The 21,021-nt window shown below is 41.8% G+C and overlaps 1 protein-coding gene across 4 annotated transcripts in view; it reads left to right on the plus strand.

Moving 5' to 3' along the window:
* CTNNA1 (catenin alpha 1) overlaps nt 1-21,021 on the plus strand; it is a 152,998-nt gene that overhangs the window by 18,806 nt on the left and 113,171 nt on the right. For 3 of the 4 annotated variants that reach the window (XM_075900135.2, XM_075900136.2, XM_006115779.5), the window contains exons 2-5: nt 3,708-3,814; nt 6,325-6,520; nt 16,415-16,581; nt 17,491-17,610. In XM_075900135.2, coding sequence (XP_075756250.1) covers nt 3,710-3,814; nt 6,325-6,520; nt 16,415-16,581; nt 17,491-17,610 — 588 coding nt within the window. In that variant the 5' untranslated portion in view covers nt 3,708-3,709. Of the gene's footprint in view, nt 1-2,112; nt 2,179-3,707; nt 3,815-6,324; nt 6,521-16,414; nt 16,582-17,490; nt 17,611-21,021 lie in introns of all 4 variants that reach the window. The other variant, XM_075900137.2, reaches the window with a different exon arrangement.

The following is a 21,021-nucleotide window of genomic DNA, read 5'->3' on the forward strand; positions in this document are numbered from 1 at the left end:
CACTTGAGGTACTGCTTGCTTGCATTTTGGTTTAAAATACTGGAAGTTGAAGCTAGACACATTCAGACTGGGAATTAGATAAATTTTTAATAGTGAAGATAATTAACCATGGGGGAAAATTACCAAGGATTGTGGTTTTGGATGTCTTCCTAAAAGAATTTCACTCTAGGAGTTGAGGAATGTCTGTTTATACATGAGGTCCGAGTAGACTATCACAAGGATCATCATATCTGGTATTAACTTACACAATGCAATGAGAAAACAATTATGGTGTATGCTTTGTGGGTGTTTTAACTGAAATATGCCTAACTCTTGCAAAAAGTTGACAACACAAATTACCAATATCACTTATCATTGTAAAGCGTTTACCTTTTTGAATCCTTGAGTTTCTGATGTATGGTCAGCATATAAAAGCAGGAGTGCAAACAAAGACAAAGTTTGTGTCTCTCTTCTCATGCAAGTAAAACAATTACAATTTAATACCTTTATCTCCATTTGGGGATTGGATATGGCATCACTTCTAAATTGTATGGAAGAATGCAAGCATACACCTGATTCCTTCCCCTTCATAATACACATCCATGCTTCCCTGGTGGGACTGGTTAGACCAGTGGTCACCAATCAGTAGATCAGAATCTACTGGTAGATCTTGGAGCCTCTGACAGATGATCCTGACAGGTTTGGCCAAGAGGGCTATCAAGTGCCCGCACTTCAGCTGCCTCCTCTTGCCACTGTTGCTCATCTCCTGCTCTTTGCCTTGGAGATGCCCCTCCCCCTGGGGAGCCTCCTGCTTCCTGGGCAGGATGGGGGAGGAAGAGGAGGGTGCTAATGTCAAGGTGCCCCCTCCTACTCTGAACCCCTCCTACTCTGAATCCTATCTCCACAGAACTGGGAGGGGGGCACCACAGGACTTGGGAAGGAGTTCGCTGGCAGCTTTAGGGAGTGGGACAGGGCAGGAGTGAGCCTGCCTTAGTCCCACTGTGCCACCAGCAGTGCCCAGCTGGAGTCCACATCCCAAACTCTGACCCCAGTCATGAACCCCCTCCTTCACCGCAAATCCCTGCCTTAGCCCTGAGCACCCCTGCATCCAAATGCCATCCCAGAGCCTGCACCTAGAACCCTCTCCTAACTCATCCCAACTGCCTGCCCCAAGCTCAGCTCAGAGCTGTTCTCTCAGTCCAGAACCCTTAATCCAAGACCAGAGCCTGCACCCTAACCCTGTGCCCCAGGCTGATGAAAGTGAGTGAGGATGGGGAAGAGAGGGAGGATGGAGTGAGCAGGGGTGGGGCCTTGAAGGGGTGGGAAGGAGGCAGGGCAAGGGTATTTATATTTGAGGTAGATCTTGAATTGCACTTAAATTCAAAAGTGATCTCCTGCCCAAAAAGGTGGGAGACCACTAGGTTAGACTCTGACGGTCTTAAACGAGTCCTGACTTGCAGCATGGCTAGAAACTCATGCTGTTCCTCCTCTTAGAGCCCTCTGCTATGAGCAGCAATCTCCACCTTTTCAGAGGTATGCATAGTGGTCTGTAGGGTGTTGGGAGACGGGGGGGTGTCTGCCAAGTATAGCATGCAGCTCATTGTAAAAGCAGCAGGTCTTTGGCTTAGTACCAGATCTATTGTTGGCTTTCCTGGCAGTGTAGTATGGTTGCTTTTTCTTTTTTTTTATGTGATATGCCTGTTGAACCCCTTTCCCTGCATCTCTGGTACTAGGAATTTTAAATGTTTGTATAAACATGTTACTGCTGACATTTTTAGCTCTTACACATTTACATGCAGGCGGGCAGAAGACGGCGCTTGTGGGGAGCGGGCTTTTAAACTGGCTCCCTGCGAGCACTGGCTCTTGCCTCCCCCACTCCTGCTGCTGTCTTTAGTATAGAGGCAGCAGCGCAAGGGGCAGGTGGCTCCATGGGAGCTGATGTTAGTGCGGAGCTGGCTTTTAAGCTGACTCCTCCCAAGCACTACTCTAGCCTGCCCTCCGCTCTGCTGCCTCTGATGGAGGCAGCTCCCTGCTGGCACCGGCTCCTTCCTCTGTTGGCATGTACTTGTTTATGTGATTAACATCCGTGCCCAGTAACATCTATTCATAATATCCATATGTGTGTTTGCGCAGCCTTTTCTCTCCACAAGCCTCGGAGACCAGTATCTGCTGTCTGCTTTTTTTGGAAGTGGCACAAGGGTGAGTTGCTAAGTGTGCTTGTCAAGGTGGGCAATCAGAAAAAGGCATTTAAAAAAATAGGAATTGTAAAGAGGGTGGAGTGGCTTCCAGTTTGTGGGACCCATAGGCAATGGAGCTTACAGTTGTCACTGTCACATTATGGGACAGCTTCTTGAGAACTCTTAGGGTCAACACAGGTCATGCAATGTACATATACTTGCATTGTGTCAACCTCAGCAGGTCAACTGCGGCTGCATTGCTGTAACTGGCTGCTTTATGTGGGTCAGACTGACTTGAGTGTAGACACACATACAAATAGGGAGAGGCAAAATAACTTTGTAAGAACTCAAAAAAAGCAGTATTGGGTCAGACCAATGGTCTAGTGTCCGGTCTTCACGCAGTGGCCAATGCCAGATGCTTCAGAGAGAATAGAACAAAGCAAAATTCTCAAGCGATCTATTCTGTCATCCAGTCAAAGAATCTGGCTGTAAGATGCCTAGACACACCCAGGGCATGGGGTTGCATCCTTTACCACATTGGCTAATAGCTACTCAGATGGGCTTATCCTCCATCAGCCTGCTTCCAAGATAATGCAGGAACAAATTGCTCCTCTTGAAAAATGTTTTCATGCTGTCTCTTTAGTATAAAGAATCACAGATAATAAAAAAAGGGGTTTTGTTTGTTTGAGGTCATCTTTTAAGAATAATTAACTATCCTATATAGGAGATGGCGGGATGTAGCTTCAAACAGCAGATAATGTTTAAAGCATGGAAAGCCAAAAATTGTGAGCTATGGTGTAAAATAACCTGGAACTGGTTTTAAACACACAAATATTTTAATACTTGGCTCCCTAGATTCTGGTTATTGCTTATTGCTTGCTTATCTGGTTGTGAGATGGTTTTAGCAATCTCAGTGCTATCTGGAAGTAAAACTAAAATGGGGTATGTCTTTAATTTGTGTCTTCATGTTAGTTCTGTTGAAACCCATGGCGCTCTTGGAGCGACGTAGCAGGTCTCTTCAGTGCCTTGGGTATTTTTCCTAAGAGAATTGTGAAATGCTACTTGGCAGTTCAGTGGGGATGTAAACCTGAAACCTCTTTATGTGGAAGAGAGGGCTTTGCTGTGACTTCAGGCATGTACAGTAGAACAGTGGTTCTCAGTGTGATCTGTAATCGTCTTGGAGCTCCAGACCGCCCCCTCCCCCGGGAAGTTGGTGCATTAGTATCCACTTTCCACTGTGGAAGGGAGGGGGAAGGAAGAGGGCGAGCCTGGTGGGCTGCATCCAGCTTGCAAGGGAAGAAAGAGGCTCCACGTGCTGGTGCTCCAACCCCCCGTTGGACGAACAGCAGTGCAGGAAACCACTAGAGGCTTTCCCTGCTGCTCCCATTGCCCAGAATCACAGCCAGTGGGAGCAGTGAAGGGTAGTGCCTGGGAGTGGCAGGAGGCACAGAGCAAAGCACTTCAATTCATCCTTCTCTTGATTTAAAAATGGATCCATCATGGCGAATAAGTCCTAGCAAGACTAAACTTTTTTCTTTTTTTTTCCTCCAGAAATGACTACTGTTAATGCAGGCAGTGTTAACTTCAAATGGGACCCAAAAAGTTTAGAGATAAGAACACTGGCAGTTGAAAGATTATTGGAGCCCCTGGTAACACAGGTAAGAAGTGTGTGTGTGTGTGTGTGTGTGTGTGTGTGTGTGTGTGTGTGTGTGTATACATATAAATAAAGTTATCAAATTTTGGTAAATTTTTCAATTTGATCTTGAGCCTTGGCAGTGAAAACCTAGTCTGAATAGATGGAAGAAAGAAATGAAGAATAAAAGATTTTTGCTCAGTCTGTCCTGGTGTTAAGTATGCTTCTAATCTTAATCTTAGACTTTTTTGCTTTTGTCACACTTAAATATAACACTATTTCATTTAATTAGAAGTGCAACAAGCATATATCACATTTTTGCTGAAGTTTTATTGTACTTGCTGTCAGTTTATTCTCTATAGGAGAATTTTTTTCAACAAGAATCAGGTGAGACTTAGACGACAGTTTCATAAGGTCCTTTACTATTGTCAGTAGAAACTGAGATGGTGTAGAAGGTTCTGTCTTGCATTACAATTTTGGACTAAAACCTCTCATTTATTGTGGGAACAGCAGCAATTGTTAAGATTATATAACACAGTGGTCCCCAACCTTTGGGGGCTGCCGGACCCAGATGATTTGGTGGGCGCACATAAATGCCCCGGTGGGCGCCGTGGTGGGCACTGCTGATATAACAGCTTTCATATGAATTCACTCTTGGATAGAAAATTTATAAGCAGAAAACCCATTTTGGGAAGAGTAGCCAAACAATGAAAGTTTGAGCATAAAGGTTGTTGACTGGACCACAAGGAAAACAAATTAATTTCTTTGAAAATACTAGTAGTCTTTTTTTTTTTTTTTTTTTTTTTTTTTTTTTTTTAATTATACATCCTATAGCCAAAATTTCTTGGGAGGAGTAAAAAAGCGGTAATAAACAATGGAAGAAACTCTCATTTAGGAAAATATCTTGATTGATCTTAGTTCTCATTGGACACAAAACTCTGACAATTGCATGCTTGTTTGTCAAATGTAAATGCCAAGGCTTATTGGTTAATTGTGTACTCAACTACATGTTGACATTCCTATTGTCCACCTGCTGCAGCTATTCCTTATCTCCCCTGATTGCTCCTTCTGGTCTCCTTGTCTAGCCTGTCCTAGTAATCTTCCTCCCAGAACACACTTGTTCATTTTGGGTCTTGCATCCCCAGTCTTGCTGTTGTGCATTCTCTTCCTCCGTACTCAGTGGGTGTCAGCAATGGAGACTTGGAAATCATAAGAGAGGCAGCTTCCTTTTCTGGTATCTGCAGCACACATGATCTAATTGCACACATTTTATGATGCAGAAAGTCCTCCTCTGCTGCCCTGGGCTAGAATATGCTTAGTGGCAGCAGACTCTTGAGAATTTAGCTGCCAAATCTGCCTGCTTTTCATGCTTGGTAGAGGCCTGCCTGAAGGTTTATAAATTGGCCAGATTTGGTTAATGTTTTCCTATAGAGTATGGCAAAAGGCATGTACCTGGCACACATTCAACTCCTGCTGAACTTGAGATTTCCACTTCACAACGTGGGCACTAGAATTTCTATGTGAAAAAGCTGCCTTTAAAAAAAAAAAAAATAAAAGTGGGAGAAGTAACCTTTCCCCCTAATTGTATTCTCTGAGAATTTTTTTTGCTAGAGCTTTCCAAAGAATTTCACCCTGAGGCAGATACTCTCATAGAAAAATTTATCCCAAATTATTAACTTGGGATGTCAGTCAATCTTAAACTTAAAGGTAGAATTACCAGCTGCACCTAGAACCGTGATTTTAAATTAGAATTTACTGGCAGGTTGCAGCCATCTAATTTGGCTGCAAAATTACATTGCTTGTAAAGTCCTCATCCCTGGCTTGGACTGAAGGAAGGCTGTGCTGCCAGTTTTCTGTGGATGTGCCACTTCAATCCTGTTAATCTTTTAAAATGTTTTAAAGTCTTTTTAAAAAACTGTCCTGAGCTAATTGTTTCAAACTTGGATTCGTATGTGAAACCATATCCAAAACATCCCTGGCCTCTTGCTGAAACTACTGCTTAATTACGTACAGAAACAGATGCATATAACGTCTAATCAACTTTTTTTGTACACTGCTTAAACTAAAGATGTAAAACCCTGGTTAATCAGTTAAATCTTAGATTTAACCAATTAAATGGGATCCTCTTCCCGTGCGCGTCCTGCCCCCACACGTGTGCGGGGCTGCCGCTACTGACTTCTTCCCCCGCCTCCCCCAAATCCCTCATGTACGTGGGGCTGGATCGAGGGTAACTCATTACCTGTTCACATCCCTAGCTTATCCCCCACACACATATACCTCACTAAGCATTTTAGCTGAAGTTTATCATACTTGTCTAATTAGAATATCGCTCTGCTTCTTGATGAAAGAACCTTGAAAACTGCTAAAAATGAATTTGCTGGCAACTAAGTACACTCTATTTGAAGTCGGCATAGGTATGCCAAATATGCTGTTGATTCAGAAATTCAAGGTATTTAGTTGATGCTAAACATGTATCTGTTTCATATAATGTTATAGATCTCTATAAATTCATTTGTGGTTTGTTTGGTTTTCTAGGTTACAACCCTGGTTAATACTAGTAACAAGGGTCCTTCCAACAAAAAAAGAGGACGTTCTAAGAAGGCGCATGTTCTAGCTGCATCAGTTGAACAAGCAACGGAGAATTTCTTGGAGAAGGGGGACAGAATTGCAAAAGAGAGTCAGTTTCTTAAAGAGGAACTGGTGGCAGCTGTGGAAGATGTTCGCAAGCAAGGTGGGTGGTGTATTTTTGTGATAACTGAAATTTGAGTTTCTCTCAAGTCTCTTAGCTATTATTTCTAATGCCTATATTTTTACCTGTGTGCATTTAACTGCCAAATTGTGCTTATATTTCTGAAATACAGCTTGTAGTAGTTTATATAGCACAGATATCACAAGTAAATATTTTACTTTACAGAGCAGTGAAATGCATTACATTTTTAATGGCATTTTCAATTTAATTTTGACCCCAAAATAAACTCTTTAAAAGCTGTTTCTATAAAAGCTTAGTTTTATAAAAACTAGAATTATTTAAACATGAAGAAGACTTAAAATCAAACATTGCCATGCTAAAAATATGAAAGTGAAACAGTGTCCAAGCTGAAAGACTCAAGTAAACAGTGCATTAGTAGCGACTAGCTGCATTTTGAAAATTCTTAGTGAATACATCTTGGTTCACCATGTGAGACTTAAAACGTCCCTCTTAGTTGTCTTGTCTTCTCCAAGAAAGTGTTAATAGCTTCTGAAACAAGAAACTACGGAACTTGTGTTAATAAATTGGCTACTTACAATTTACGCTTCTTGCTCATGAGTCTTCATTTCACAGTTCAACAGTGTCCAGTCAACTGATACTAATGGCTGCTGTTACAATTTTTTTATCATTTGTTTGTGGCTGAAGTTGACTAATAACGAAGTATACATTGAAAATGGCTTGAAGTTTTGGATCAAACAGTGGGACAGTCACTTGCCACAATCTGCATAAGATGCTCATGTGCAGAAATCTTCGTCTTAAGATAGTTTTCAGTCTTTCCCTACTTGCTTTTCCTTTGCTAGAGAGGAAGACTTGAATTGCAACTGTGACTCCCCTCACCCCCAAAATTGGGTGGTTCTTAGTGCTGCTTCTGAGCCCTTTTAATCAGTTAACAGGTTAACATTTTACAGCCCTCTCTGATAGCTGATCTTTCCACCATGTATTCTAGTGGGCAGTGGTAATAAAGGCTGTCACACTACTTTAATACAACTTCCTTGAGTTAACTTCCCAAAACATTCAACTCTTATAGCTGAAATTTTATGCACTGGAGTCTGGTGGTGGCTCTTTGGGAACAAAATTCCTTCAGCTGTGAGTTCTATAAGAGTGAAAACTACAAGTTTGTCCACTTGTCATTTCCTCCAGCACCATCAACATCTTAAATTAAACCTGATTGATAAATATCTTTAATTGTATTATGGTCATCCTCAGATTAAAAAAATACTTTAAAAGGTTATCCAACAAATCTTTCCTAATTTGCTTCTGAGTGCTTATTAGGCATCTAATTCTCTTGGCCCAGCCTAATGAAGTTTTGTGCTCCTTTATTCCTTGTGATGTTGCATTGTATGGCATGACCACAGGTCTGGGTGATTGGGACTGTTTGGATGAAGGAGATTCCATATTTATCACACAATATGCATAGACTGGATTAACGGAGCAACAGCCCTTCAGAAATCTTTTTCAGGCAAATAACAGTAAATCACACGCTTTTCCCCCAAAAAATCCAAATTGTGTAGCCGTAGGCTTGTGGAGCGATTGAATGACTTGAAGTGAGTGTAAATAATGCACCAGTTGAAAGTTTAACATGGCATCCTTTCTGTAATAGGGTGTGAGTAACTTTGCACCCCTGCCCCTCAAAATGTGATCTGAGTTACATATGGTAGTGCCCTAACACTTGGGTTGGTCCAGTGTTAATCTTGCATTTTTTTGCTTCACATTGGGACATTCTTGATCTCTGAACAGATGCTGATTTTTCTAAGTATCTAAAAGGGTGTCACAAGGAGGGAAGAGAAAAATTATTCTCCTTGGCCTTTGAGGATAGGACAAAAAGCAGTGGGCTTAACCTGCAGCAAGGAAGGTTTAGGTTGGACATTAGGAAAAAATTCCTTCCTGTCAAGGTGGTTAAACACGGGAATAAATTGCCTAGGGGGGGTTGTTCAATCTCCATCACTGGAGAAATTTAAGAGCAGGTTAGACAGACATCTATCACAGATGGTCTAGATGGTACTGGGTCCTGCTGTGAAGGCAGGGGACTGGACTCGATGACCTCTCGAGTCTCTTCCCATTCTAGTGTTTGATTTCTTAGCTTGCATTTGTATTTCTAAGCATAAATAGCTGAGTTCTCTACAGAGGTATGATACGCAAACGTCTGCCCAAAAGTCTGTGCTATTAGTTTGAAATGTTCTCTCTAAAGTACCATCTGACTTAGAGCGCCCTATAATGTTCATATTTATGAACAGCTAGCTATCTCTTGAGAATCTGGCTAATATACAGCATGAAAGTAATGTTCCTGAAGTGATACTTATGAACCTTAATTTCAAAACTAACATGACTAGCGTTTTGCTTACATCACTGCTAAATGATTGCTTTGATTTTTCGTGACAAAATGATATATCACCTGCCAGTCATGGGCAAGACTGACTTAAAATGGGTAGGTGAATATTGACATAAAATAGTTGTCTGTCTAGACTACAAGCCTCTTTCGAAAGAGATCATCTAGACAGCCACGAGTTTCAAAAAAGCAATTTTGCTTTTTTGAAAGAGAGCACCTAGCTAATCTGGATGCTCTCTTTCGAAAAAGTCCTGTTTGTGTTCAAGAATGTCTTTCTTCGAAAGAGCTTTTACCAGAAAGAACGTCTTTTTTTGAATAAGTAGGTTTATTGATTTCGAAAAAATCGCCAGGTTCTTTCAATTTAATTTCAAAAGAATGTGACGGCAGTCTAGATGCAGGTGAAGGCTTTTTTTTTTTTTTTGAAAGCCGTTTTTTTGAAAACACTATTCTAGACACACCCATAGTTAAGAATATAAGAACGGACATACTTGATGAGACCAAAGATCCATCTAGCCCAATATCCTGTTTTCCAACAGAGGCCAATGCCAGATGCTCCAGAGGGAGTGAACAAGAACAGGTAATCAAGTGATACCTCTCCTGTCATCCATTTCCAGTCCCTGACAAACAGGCTAGGGACACCATTCTTACCTATCCTGACTAATAAGTATTGATGGCCCTAACCTCCATGAATTTCTCATTCTTTTTTTGAATGCTGTTAAAGTTTTGGTCTTCAGTATCTTCTGGCAGGGAGTTCCACATGTGCTACATGGTGAAAGATTTCTTTTTTTGTTTTAAATCTGCTACCTATTTCATTTGGGGACACCTAGTTCTTATGTTATGGGAACAAGTAAATCACTTTTCCTTATTCACTTTCTCCATACCTGTCATGATCTTATAGACCTCTATCATATTCCCCTTAGTCTCTTCTTTTCTTAAGAGGGAAAACTCCCAGTCTTTTTAATTTCTCTTCATAAGGCACCTGTTCCAAACCCCTAATAATTTTTGTTGCCCCCTTTTTGAACCTTTTTCAATGCCAATATATCTCTTTTGAAATGAGGTGACCACATCTGTACACAGTATTCAAGATGTGGGTGTACCATGGATTTTTATAGAGGCAATAAGATATTCTGTCTTATTCTCTATGCCTTTTTTTAAGGATTACTATCATTGTTTCCTTTTTTGACTGCCTCTGCACACTGGATGGATGTTTTCAGAGAACTATCCACAATGTCTTCAAGATCTCTTTTGAGTAGTTATAGCTAAATTGGTCCCCTTCATTTTATATGTATAGTTGTGATGATTTTTTTCCAATGTGCATTATTTTGCATTTATCAACATTAGAATTTATCTGCCATTTTGTTACCCAATCACCTACCTAGTTTTGAGAGATTCTTTTGAAGCTCTTCACTGTCTGCTTTGTTCTTAACTATTTTGATCAGTTTAGTATCATCAGCAAATTTTGCCACCTCACTGTTTACCCCTTTCTCCAAATAATTTATGAATAGGTTAAATAGTTGTAATAGAGAACCTATGTTCACTAGTCCTGAGTGTGCTTCATTAATACAGTGGATGGATCTTTCTTCTACTTCAGAAACGCTACTGTAGCACTATGGTGTAGACACTGAGCAGCAGTGGAAGTTTTTCATTTGTATTAGTAAAAATGCCTCTCTGAGCCAGTAGTTAGGTCTCCTATCAACTTAGCAGTGTGTACTTTGCATCTTAGGTCAGTTTAATTGCACGGCACAAGGTTTTTCACACTTCTGAGTGATGTTGTTAAGATGCTGTATTGTAGACTAGCCCTTGCATGGTGATATTGAACTATAAAATAAGACAGGTTGTGCTGTGAGCATCCTGAATTGTCAAGGCTAATATGCTGCTTGTACACTTTGGCTTAGGCCTAATTTTAAAGCCTGACCTGGACCTGACCCTATCTCAGGCATGTCAAACTGTGTTCATGCTACATACTTGTAAGGAGCTGGGTTTTTGTTTGTGGAGCTATGGCCGGAGGTGCAGGGGGTCAGTGGCTGTGGGCTTAGTGGGGCACATCTCATTTGTGCCCAGAGGCTCAGTGGGCCTGCAAGAGCTGATGAGCTTAGCCCCTAGAGTGGGGAAGCCACAGGGACCAGTGGCCTGTCAATTGGCCTCATAATGCCATATTGCTGAGAAGACCACACAGATTTGCCACCTCATCCAGAGCATCTGTTTGCCCAGCAGTGCAAGACCATGGTTCGGACCTCTTCGTGCAGGTCTGGAAGACGGTTGCCCGCTGTCCTGTACAAAAGAATGAAAGGGGTAAAGGAATACCAGCCACTGATTTTCTTCCAGTTGGCTCAACCTAAAAGCCACACTGGGATGCTCCTGCTTACTGCAGTGATGGTACCTCAACAGCTTCCACTCTTCTTTGAATCAGCCACAATTCCACTTGGCAGAGCTACATGATCTTTCCAACAGGGTGGATTTAAATTGTGATTTCAATCACCACAGAAATCATTGTGGTTGTTTTTTTCATCTCATCTCTCACAGATGCATCACATTTCTTCAAACAAGGGTGCAAATCTGATCACTAAAAGGTTAATTTACAGCTCAGTACAGCATTTTAGAACAGCTAGGCAGGTCTACTTTGTAACTTTTTTTAGATAGTAACAAGTATTAGGTACTTGCATCCAGTTGCCAATGCAGCAGTACATTAGGAATGATAGAATTAATTTGTGTATACAAACACCATAGAACTTATATTTTATTAAACTAAATCTTAAATGTTACATAATGTTTCACATTTGCAGTTGTAGGCATCTCCTGAAGTTCCAGGCTGACTGTTGTCCTTAAACTTGTCTAAGAGTTAATAAAATTTGAAAATAAAAACAAGTCCTCTGCACACTAAATGTACACGGTCCTTAAAAATTCAACAACTAACCCCCATCTTCCTCCCTCCCCCGTTGTCATTTTGATGCAGATCTGATTCCAAGTCATGAAAAAAAGCTAAGCCAGACTGTACTTAGAGTGCACTTCATTTTGTAGTAAGCCCCATTGAAAGCAAGTATAAGATGGGAATCATTTGGGAAAGCTGAGTTTTTTGCGGAAGTAAAATAGGGAATAGACTCATGGCGTCACCATTCTGGTCTGTGGTCATGGTCTTTCAAAATAAAAGGCATGTATTATGTAATATAAGAAAATGATACTCGGGGGCAACTAGAAACTAAGAGTATACCTGGGTGATATAGTGTCTATCTGGTTAACTAATTAGTATAGCAAACAGCTTGGGATTTGACTTGTTAAATCACTCTTGTACTGAAAGGCATAGAGAGTCTTGAAGAATGATGCATTGCAAAGTTGACCCACGCTGTTCTTCAGACATCTACATCTTCATCCACATCATTTTCTGCTAATATGCAGTTTTCCTTATGAGGTTTTATTCTTGTAGCTAAGCTGTGCATCTTCTTGCACTGCTTACACTTGACACATTTTACTTAAGGAACAAATTTCTTCAAAACATTCCCAGATAGGGTCTGCCATGGCTTCTGGGTATAAAACAGTTTTGGTGTGGCAAACGTAGGGGAACATAAGAAGCTCTGTGTGTGCTGAATGTCTTCCCTGTTGCTTTCCAGTTCTCTATTCCTTTCTACACTGCCCCTGTCCTTTTCTATATATTCTCTCTGTCATTAGACAGTGTCTTAACTAACTCCTCTGCTGTTTGACCTAGGTCCACCACCACAGAAGCACATGACAAAAACTATTCTATCCAGCTTGTCTGTCTGGACACATTAGTCAGCTGACAAACAGAAAATAAAAGCCCAGAACTTTCAAGAAAAAAGAGCTGGTTGTTAGGCTGGATAGACTAGAACCATTAATTCACTTTTATATGGTTGTAAGTGTAGGTGTAGTATGTGTAATAAGATTTAATTGTAAGTTATTTTTAAATGAAAAATTTAGTATTTTATAGATGAATTAAAAAAATCTCATTTAAAAAAATCACTAACGTTTTTATTCACCCTATCTGCCAGTGTCCTTCCTGCTCAGTGTTGCAGGGGCCTAGGTCTTTGATCCAGCTTATGTTAAAACTTTAGTATCTTTCTGAAGCATCATAGGAGTAAAATGAATCCTGGATGAACTGCATTTTGGTTTTTATGTCAAATCCATGCTGTTCCCCTCCACTCCTTGTCAGCTTGATTATATTTGTACACAATTCTGAAAGTACCTGCATGCCAATGAATATTTGTGTATAAGTTCTTGGTAGAGAAACCTAGCACCCTGTGACCAGAAGAATGATAAGAGTAAACATGCGTCCTCTAAATTGCCATCTTGGTCCCTCTTCCTACAACTATCACTGCAATTCTAAAACGTTGTTTCTGAGCTACCTGTGTAAATTATCCTTGTTGTTCAGCAGAAACAATGACAGATAGCTATTTGTCAGTTACTTTGTATCTCTGTTCCCAGCTACTGCCTTTAAAGTGGTGCAGCATTAGTGAGTGGGTTCAGTCTGGTCCAGAGCCCTTAAATATACAGATGTACACACTTTCTGCTAGGTAAAATGATCAGTCATCTTGTTTCTATAACCTTGTGTAGTATGTAATCTGCTTAATAGATAAACCTGCCTTCAATAGTGCATATGAATCATTTAGAAAAAAAATAAAACGAAATCCTCTGATCTAAAACTTTAGATCTAGCTAATTTAATTCCAAAAACTTTAAAAATGATTTTGAAATAAAGATCTGAGCTACACCACTTCTAAAAAGAAGGTAGGTTCTTTGACAGTTCTGGCTGTTGGATATGAAGGAGCTGAAAGGGTCATGGGGTAACTTTTCTGTTAGAATCCTGGGCTCAAGGGATATGAACACTTCTGTGAGGATAATGTAGCTGGAAAAACAAGAGCCCATGTAAGCAACCCTGTATTAACTAGCTTCTGAAATGAACTGGCTCACCACACTACTCCTACTTCAGAGAATCTTATAGTTTAACTTGTTTTTGCTTTGTCTGAACTAGTGAGTTGGAATGAAGCATATGAGAATTGTAGCTCAAAGAGCAAAGGCTGTTGCATGTTCCTTTCCACATTGAGGGAGGGGACAAATTTTGAGTTTACACTGTGTAGTTCCCTATGCAGCACAAGATGGTGCAAACCCAAAATTATACTCTAGAGATGGCATGTGCTTGAGGAGCTGGAAGTAGCTTTAGCTGTAGCCTTCATATGCTGGGGCAGGTTAGCAAGCCTGCATGTAACTGCAGCTGAGTGTGTCCTGACCTTCTGGAAAGTTGGTGAAAGTGCAGGCTAGAGGGCTTTGTAGTTTGTCACAACAGTACAGTGTGCGAGGGAACCTAGGCAAATTGGTAGGGGATCAGTAGTCCCATTCCAGATAGCATCCAGAGCTGAGCACATCACAATAAAATGCTACTCCATTAGAGAAGGCACACTTGCTCAACCTCAGAAAAGCCTGCATGAACTCTGTATGGGGGCTATGGAGGATTTTTATTTTTCTGTCTTAACTAAACATCAGCTAGAGAATTCTGACTACTTTATTAAAGTTAACTGTATGTAGCTATTAAGTGAAGTTTTGTATAGAAGACAAAACTAAGCATTCATGTGTACCAAATACCTTTCCATAAATGACTTGTGTTTAATGAAGCAACATCTTTGATTCCCTAGTAGCTGTTCTCCTAATTCAAATCTAATGAAAGTAGAAGTTGTTGTAGAAACACCTTCCTGAACATGCACAATGGTATGTTCTTTCTGTGGCAGTTGCAACAATGAATATGTAGAGTGATTTATATTAGGAAAATTTATAACACCTTAAAGTGATTGTCCTGGAAATGGGCTAGCACATTTTCTGGTGGTCTCCAGTGGTCCACTGGTTGAGAATCTCTGGCCTACTCTGACGCAATTGTAGGGGCTTGAGGAATGTAGGGCAGCTGAGATCTTGAAATACTAAACAATCCATGAACCACTTTTATCCTTCATGATTTCAAAATTATTTTTGTAGTAATGTGCAGCATGGAGGGAGAAATCTAAATGATGCTACTTTGCTCCTCAATATAGACTGGCTAGACTTTTCCACACTTCTGAATGGCCATAGAATGAAACTGGATGTGGGTGTCTAATCGCCCAAGTGACTCTTGCCTCTGCATTGTAATAGTCTACAGATCTTACTGGTAGCTTAACATTTAAAAAGTACAGTAGGAATAGCACCGTACAAAGATATCTACAAGCCGGAAAAAAGCGGCAGCCATGAAAATGCAAATCCCGCGGGGGATATTTAAATCCCCCGCGGATTTGCCTATTCCCAAGTGCTACATTAGCATCCCTATTACGGAATAGGGGCCAATGTAGACACAGCCCTTGGGTTTTTTCAACTTAATACTGTAAACTGCTTTGTAGCAGACTTGGTCTAGATCATGGTTTCCCAACCTATGGGTCAGGACCCAAATATGGGTCATTATTACATTTCAAAAGAGTTGCCAAGTGTCTCCTCAGGTGGCTCTGCCCTCTTCACCCCCCCCCCCCCCCCAGTTCCTTAATTGCCTTGGGTCGCCAAGTCTTCCTGAATTGTCAAAATGGGTCCCCACCTGGAAAAGATTGAGAGTCGCTGTTCTAGATAGTGGAACATTTTGGGATTTTAACTGGCCTGCAGAGATAATCTATAAGCATTTTACATTAGTACAAGCCCTTTAATAGGTAGAAATAGGGTGAGATACCCAGCTTTCAAAATAAACACTTACTACTTCTAGTTTGTGAAAACAAATTTGTAGGTTGAGCCTATACAATACTGTCTTACCTGATGCTTTTAGCCTGCTTGCTGAAACTTTGATAGGGTTTTCAAGGTTCTAGTTTGAAACAGAGGCTAAAACTGATCTTGTGTTCAAAAATATGTGAACCTTATCTTTAGTGATATTTTGTTAAAAATGCTTCCTATTCACACTGGGAAGTGTGAGTACTGCAGTTTTATAGTAATCACTGAGTACAGTAGACTTCTGATAATTCGGCACCTTTGGGACCTAGCTGGTGCCGTATTATCAGATATGCCGGTGTATCCGGAGTTCCTGGTACAGCTGCAAGGCTTAACAGCTGGCCTGGACACAATCTCCCTCCCTCTCCCCTCCCCTTTCCTCTTCGCTTCTCCTCCCTGCTGTAACCTGATTCTCCTCCTCCCTTCCCCCCCTTCACTTCTCCTTCTCAGTGCTGTAACCCGATCTCCTCCCCTCTCCTTTCCCCTTCCCTGAAGCAAAATGCTCTTCTCCATACTGTAACATGATCCCACTCTTCTCTTCTCCCCCCCACCCCCCCACCTTATGTGCTGTCCCGGTAGGGCTAGCACGTGTGCTGAGTGGCAGGCTTTTTAATCAGCTGAACAGGAGCGCTTGAAATTTTGATGCCGGAGTAACGGGAGTGCCGAACAATTGGATGCCGGACTATCAGAGTTTTACTGTATAAGTAATCCATTAGTGAACACTTCCTGATGCTTCGTAAGATTGAACCCATGCAAACAAATCTCTCCTCTTTCAAAATGTAATTCTGAAATTCAAGACTGAGAAAAGACTCTCTCTTGATAATGTCTGTACAGGTGACTCAATGAAGAGTGCATCAGGAGAGTTTGCAGATGACCCCTGCTCTTCTGTGAAACGAGGGAACATGGTGCGAGCAGCCCGTGCTCTCCTGTCTGCTGTCACCCGACTGCTTATCTTGGCTGACATGGCAGATGTCTACAAGCTACTTGTTCAGCTTAAAGTTGTAAGTGTTTCATCTGTCTGAGTATTTCATTTGCCATTGTTAGGCTTTTTCCGACAAGCTGTCCTCAGTTTGTCTGCTCCTTGATCTGTTGATCCCAATACAAATGTACAAACGGGGTCTGTGTTGCTATTCTGTATTTGACTGATATTTCAATTGTTCTTAACACTGTGGTGAAGAAACTGAACTCAAATTGGGGACACGATGAAGTGTATTATGATTCCCCACCTCCCACGCTTATTTTTGGAATATTCTGATTAGTAACTACAATCTCTTAATTAGCAAAACAAAATTAGTCTTCTGAGAATTGTTTGGGGGAGAATTGCACCAACCTCTTGAGGAAGGGAATAACCAGAAACTAGTCCCAAGAAAAGTAAATCATAGGTCTCACTCAAATGTTGAGGTTTGAACCACGTTTGTTTTAATAGGTGTCCTCACCCATAATATCTTATGACTTGCTAATGTTAGTGTTTCTTTATCATACAGTGCTCTCTGGAAGCTTGTTTCTTAGAGGAAAAAACCCGTAAGGAAAAAGCATCCCAAACTTAGGCTGTTGTGCGCCTTAAAACTACTGCTTACTGCAGTGTCACTGTAAGGTACGCAGGGTAGCTGCTTTCTGGGAACGGAGTGCTCTCTGGTTGACAAAATAAAACAACCCCATTGAGGGGCATTAGCTTTGTCAGCAGGAGAATTTCCTCTGCCAACAAAGTGCTGTTCACACCTGTGCTACTTGTCTTTAAAACTTGTCCCTCCCCCCACCTCTGACCAACAAAAGTTTTGCCAACGGAAGTGCAGTGTAAACCTCGCCTGATCGCCTTTCAAGTATATCTATAAATTTAAAAATGTCAGTGTCTTGTGGATCCTTATGTAATTTGTACACTGTATGGCTAAAATATCTATACTCTCTTGTAGGTGGAAGAAGGTATCCTGAAATTAAAAAATGCAGGTACTGAACAAGATTTAGGAATACAGTACAAAGCACTCAAACCAGAAGTGGATAAGCTTAATATAATGGCTGCCAAGAGACAGCAGGTATAGTAACTGTTTTGTTTGGTTACCTCACCCTCACAAACAAAACCTTTCAAAAACATAAGGGGCCCCTCTGCATGGCTCCTGAGGCCCAGATGTTAAGTATTTTATGTTCTCTTGTTGGTTCAGTGCACAGCAAAACATGTTCAAAAATTGAATCTGCATTCTAGTAATAAACTGTTCAAATGTGGTGTAGTGTTTTTATAATGACTTTATAATAGACAAATGTGGAAGGGTCTGTTCATTAAAAATAAACATAACACCCTTCCCCTACATACATACAAACGTACATACATATTAGGAAGCTTGATTGTAAATATGAAGTTGGGAGGTACAAATATGGTTCCTACAGCACCTGTAGTTTGGCATCGTATTTGTGCAATCTTAATTCCTCAACTTTTTTGTACTTCTGAACAAAATACATATAAGTAAGGGGTGGCGATATGGTTCCTGAAATTTCGGAGAGCATATAGTTCTACACTATAAAATGGCGTTAATATAAGTATTTGCATTTAATTAGGGTGTTGTTGTTTTGGATTGTCTTATTACATTAAGCATATAAACACTCCAGCAATCTCTCCACTATTATAGAAGGCTGCACTGAAAAAGGACTCGCTTCCTTCCCCTCCCCCCTTTTTTGTTTTGTAGTTAGTACCTGTACATCTGACTGATCTGGTGAACTCTGACTTAATTTTAAATGTGTACATTTGTTTTGCTTAATGCCTGTACTGTCGTGACTCATTCCTATAGGTAAATGTGTCAGTTATGTTGAAAAGTTAAGATGAGTGAACAGTTTTTAGTTGGAAATGGTGTGGTCTTTGTAAGTTAACTACAGGCAGTCCCCAGGTTACGTACAAGATAGCGACTGTAGGTTTCTTCTTAAGTTGAATTTGTATGTAAGTCGGAACTGGCGTCCAGTTCCACCTGCTGTTGAAACTGACCAGCGGCTGACTACAGGAAGCCCAAGGCAGAACTGCTCTGCCCCGGGCTTCCTGGAATCAGTCGCTGATCAGTTTCAACAGCGGCTGAATCTGGACGCCTGGGACAGAGCAGCTGGGGCGCTGCCGGGTAGGTCCCTGCAGCGCAGCACCTCGGCGCTGCGGGGACCAACCCGGCAGCACCCAGTTGCTCTGCCCCAGGCGTCCTGATTCAGCCGCTGCTGAAACTGACCAGCAGCGGCTGAACCAGGACGCCTGGGGCAGAGCAGCTGGAGTGCTGCCGGGTTGGTCCCCGCAGCGCCGAGGTGCTGCGCTGAGGGGACCTACCCCGCAGCGCCCCAGCTGCTCTGTCCCAGGCGTCGGCGAGAAAAGCCTGGTCTGCTGGGGGGGCGCACTAGCTGTGCCTCCCCCCCTCCCCCCAGCAGACCAGGGAGACGCGGAGCAGATTTTCTCGCCGCGGAGGACGCGGGCGGCGGGACCGCGGCGCGTCTGGGCGGTCCCGCTGCCCGTGTCCTCCACGGCGAGAAAAGCCCCGTTCGTACATAGGGATCTGACATAAGTCAGATCAACGTAACCCGGGGACTGCCTGTGTTGCATTTAGTGCTCATTCTGGTCATATGAAGTAATTTCTAGCGTATCACTGACATTGGCTTTCATTCTAGATTCCTTATACAAATAGACAATTGGATAATGTGTATTTTAAAAATGTAGTTACTGAAATGCAAGACACATACACAGTTTTCAGGCTTTATAAATCTGCAATAGAGGTGGGAGCTCGTATTGCTACACAATCTGTGGAAAGGCTTATCTTCAGCCACCTGAGAAATATTTCTCATGCCTCTCCCACCTGGTCTTACCTGGCTTCAGTATTCCATTTTTGCTTGGCGTGTTGTCTTCACCTTGCTATTGCTGTAAGATAAGACTATTAAGCTTTTTCTGTCAAGTGCTTACTGTCCTTCCGAGCATGATGTCGAGAGCTTTGGGACTCAGGATTTAAACAAGATAAGTGGCAGAGCTGGGAATAGAAACTGTGATACTAGGCCAATCCCTGTTTGTAATTTATTTCAGTGTGTGAGTAGTGTCTAGGGATGTTAAATTATGTGTAATCAGCTAATCGAGTAGTTGATGGAATTTCCTCGACTGCTCAATTTAGTCGCTAAGGGGGGAAACTGCAGAGCCACAGCAGAGTTAGCTCCCGGCCCCAGGAGGTAACCCCACTGTGGCTCTGTCTTTTAAATGTAATAATTGCTGCCAGGCTCTTACTACATTTAAAAGGAAGAGCTGCAGCGGGAAGGAAGGAAGGAGGACTGGGGGGCGGGGGGGGGGGGGGAAATAGACTAATAATGAGTGCATTCTGTATGAGGCTAACAAAGTACATTGGATATAACTGCTTATTTTTCCAGCAAATTGAAAAGCTTCCTGCCTCTCACTGTTTCATTTAAATTTATGTAGACATTAAAAAGCATCTCTCCAATGCCCTGAGTGCCTTTGCCATATATGGGGACAAATAAAAAATAATGCAGCTGCCTCCCTGAATGTTCAGAGAAGAGAACTTCCCACCCTCCTTATGTGGATGCCAGCTGCAATGCCTGGAAAACAGTTCTACAGAAACTGTTTATTGGACTGCTGATGGCAGCAACCCACTTCATTACTAAAATCCACTAGAGCTGTTGAAAAGCAGTTAATTAGGTAACTGTGTAACCACTGGAAAACTCAGCAGTTTACATGTAGCAGCGTCTTCAGTATAAAGCTTCTACTGCAGAGCCCAGGGAGTCAGCTGCATTACAGGATCTGTGGTATAAGGTTTATACCACAGAGCCTGCAGTGTGGGGCAGCAGCAGGCTCCTGCCTGCGGCTCTGCTTCCAGGGAGCTGGCTGCCACCCCACAGCAGCATGGGGCGACAGCCTGCTCTGGGGAGTGGGACTGGGCACTGGTGTGTAACCGTTAATGGTAACTGATAAGCCCAGGGATTTTCAGTTAACTTTTTAAATTGTTGCACTTTTGCATCCCTAAAATCTACTAGTTTGTCTTGTTTACTGCTGAGTGCAGTGAGTTATTTCACTGCTTCTTTTCTTTTCAGGGAAGAGCAGTAGCATGTGATCTTACTTGCTGTCGCTCTGTCCACGGCTAATACTTTCTAATAGTAATTTTCATTCTTATTCTGCAGACCTTTATCTTAGTTTCCTGTAATCTTTTTCTAGTTTCCCTGATACGCCTTTCTTTCCAGGGGTGTGGTAGTCTGTTTGTACAGCACTTCTCTTAGATGGGGAAGGTTCTTGTCTAAGGAATCATTCATCTTTTGATAGCTTTAAGAAAAGGGGAGGAGGGATAGGAATGTTGCTGCCATGTTTCTTAGTAAATCAGATGACAGATGGATATTGTAGAACTCAATGGGAGTAGAGAAGAACTTTTTCCTTAGTAGTGTGAAGTAGGGAGAAGGCTTTATCTGTTTTTTGTACAGGTTTTGGCACTATG

This window comes from Pelodiscus sinensis, chromosome 16 (genome assembly GCF_052426305.1).
Source record: "Pelodiscus sinensis isolate ZL-2025 chromosome 16, ASM5242630v1, whole genome shotgun sequence".
Taxonomy (NCBI): domain Eukaryota; kingdom Metazoa; phylum Chordata; order Testudines; family Trionychidae; genus Pelodiscus; species Pelodiscus sinensis.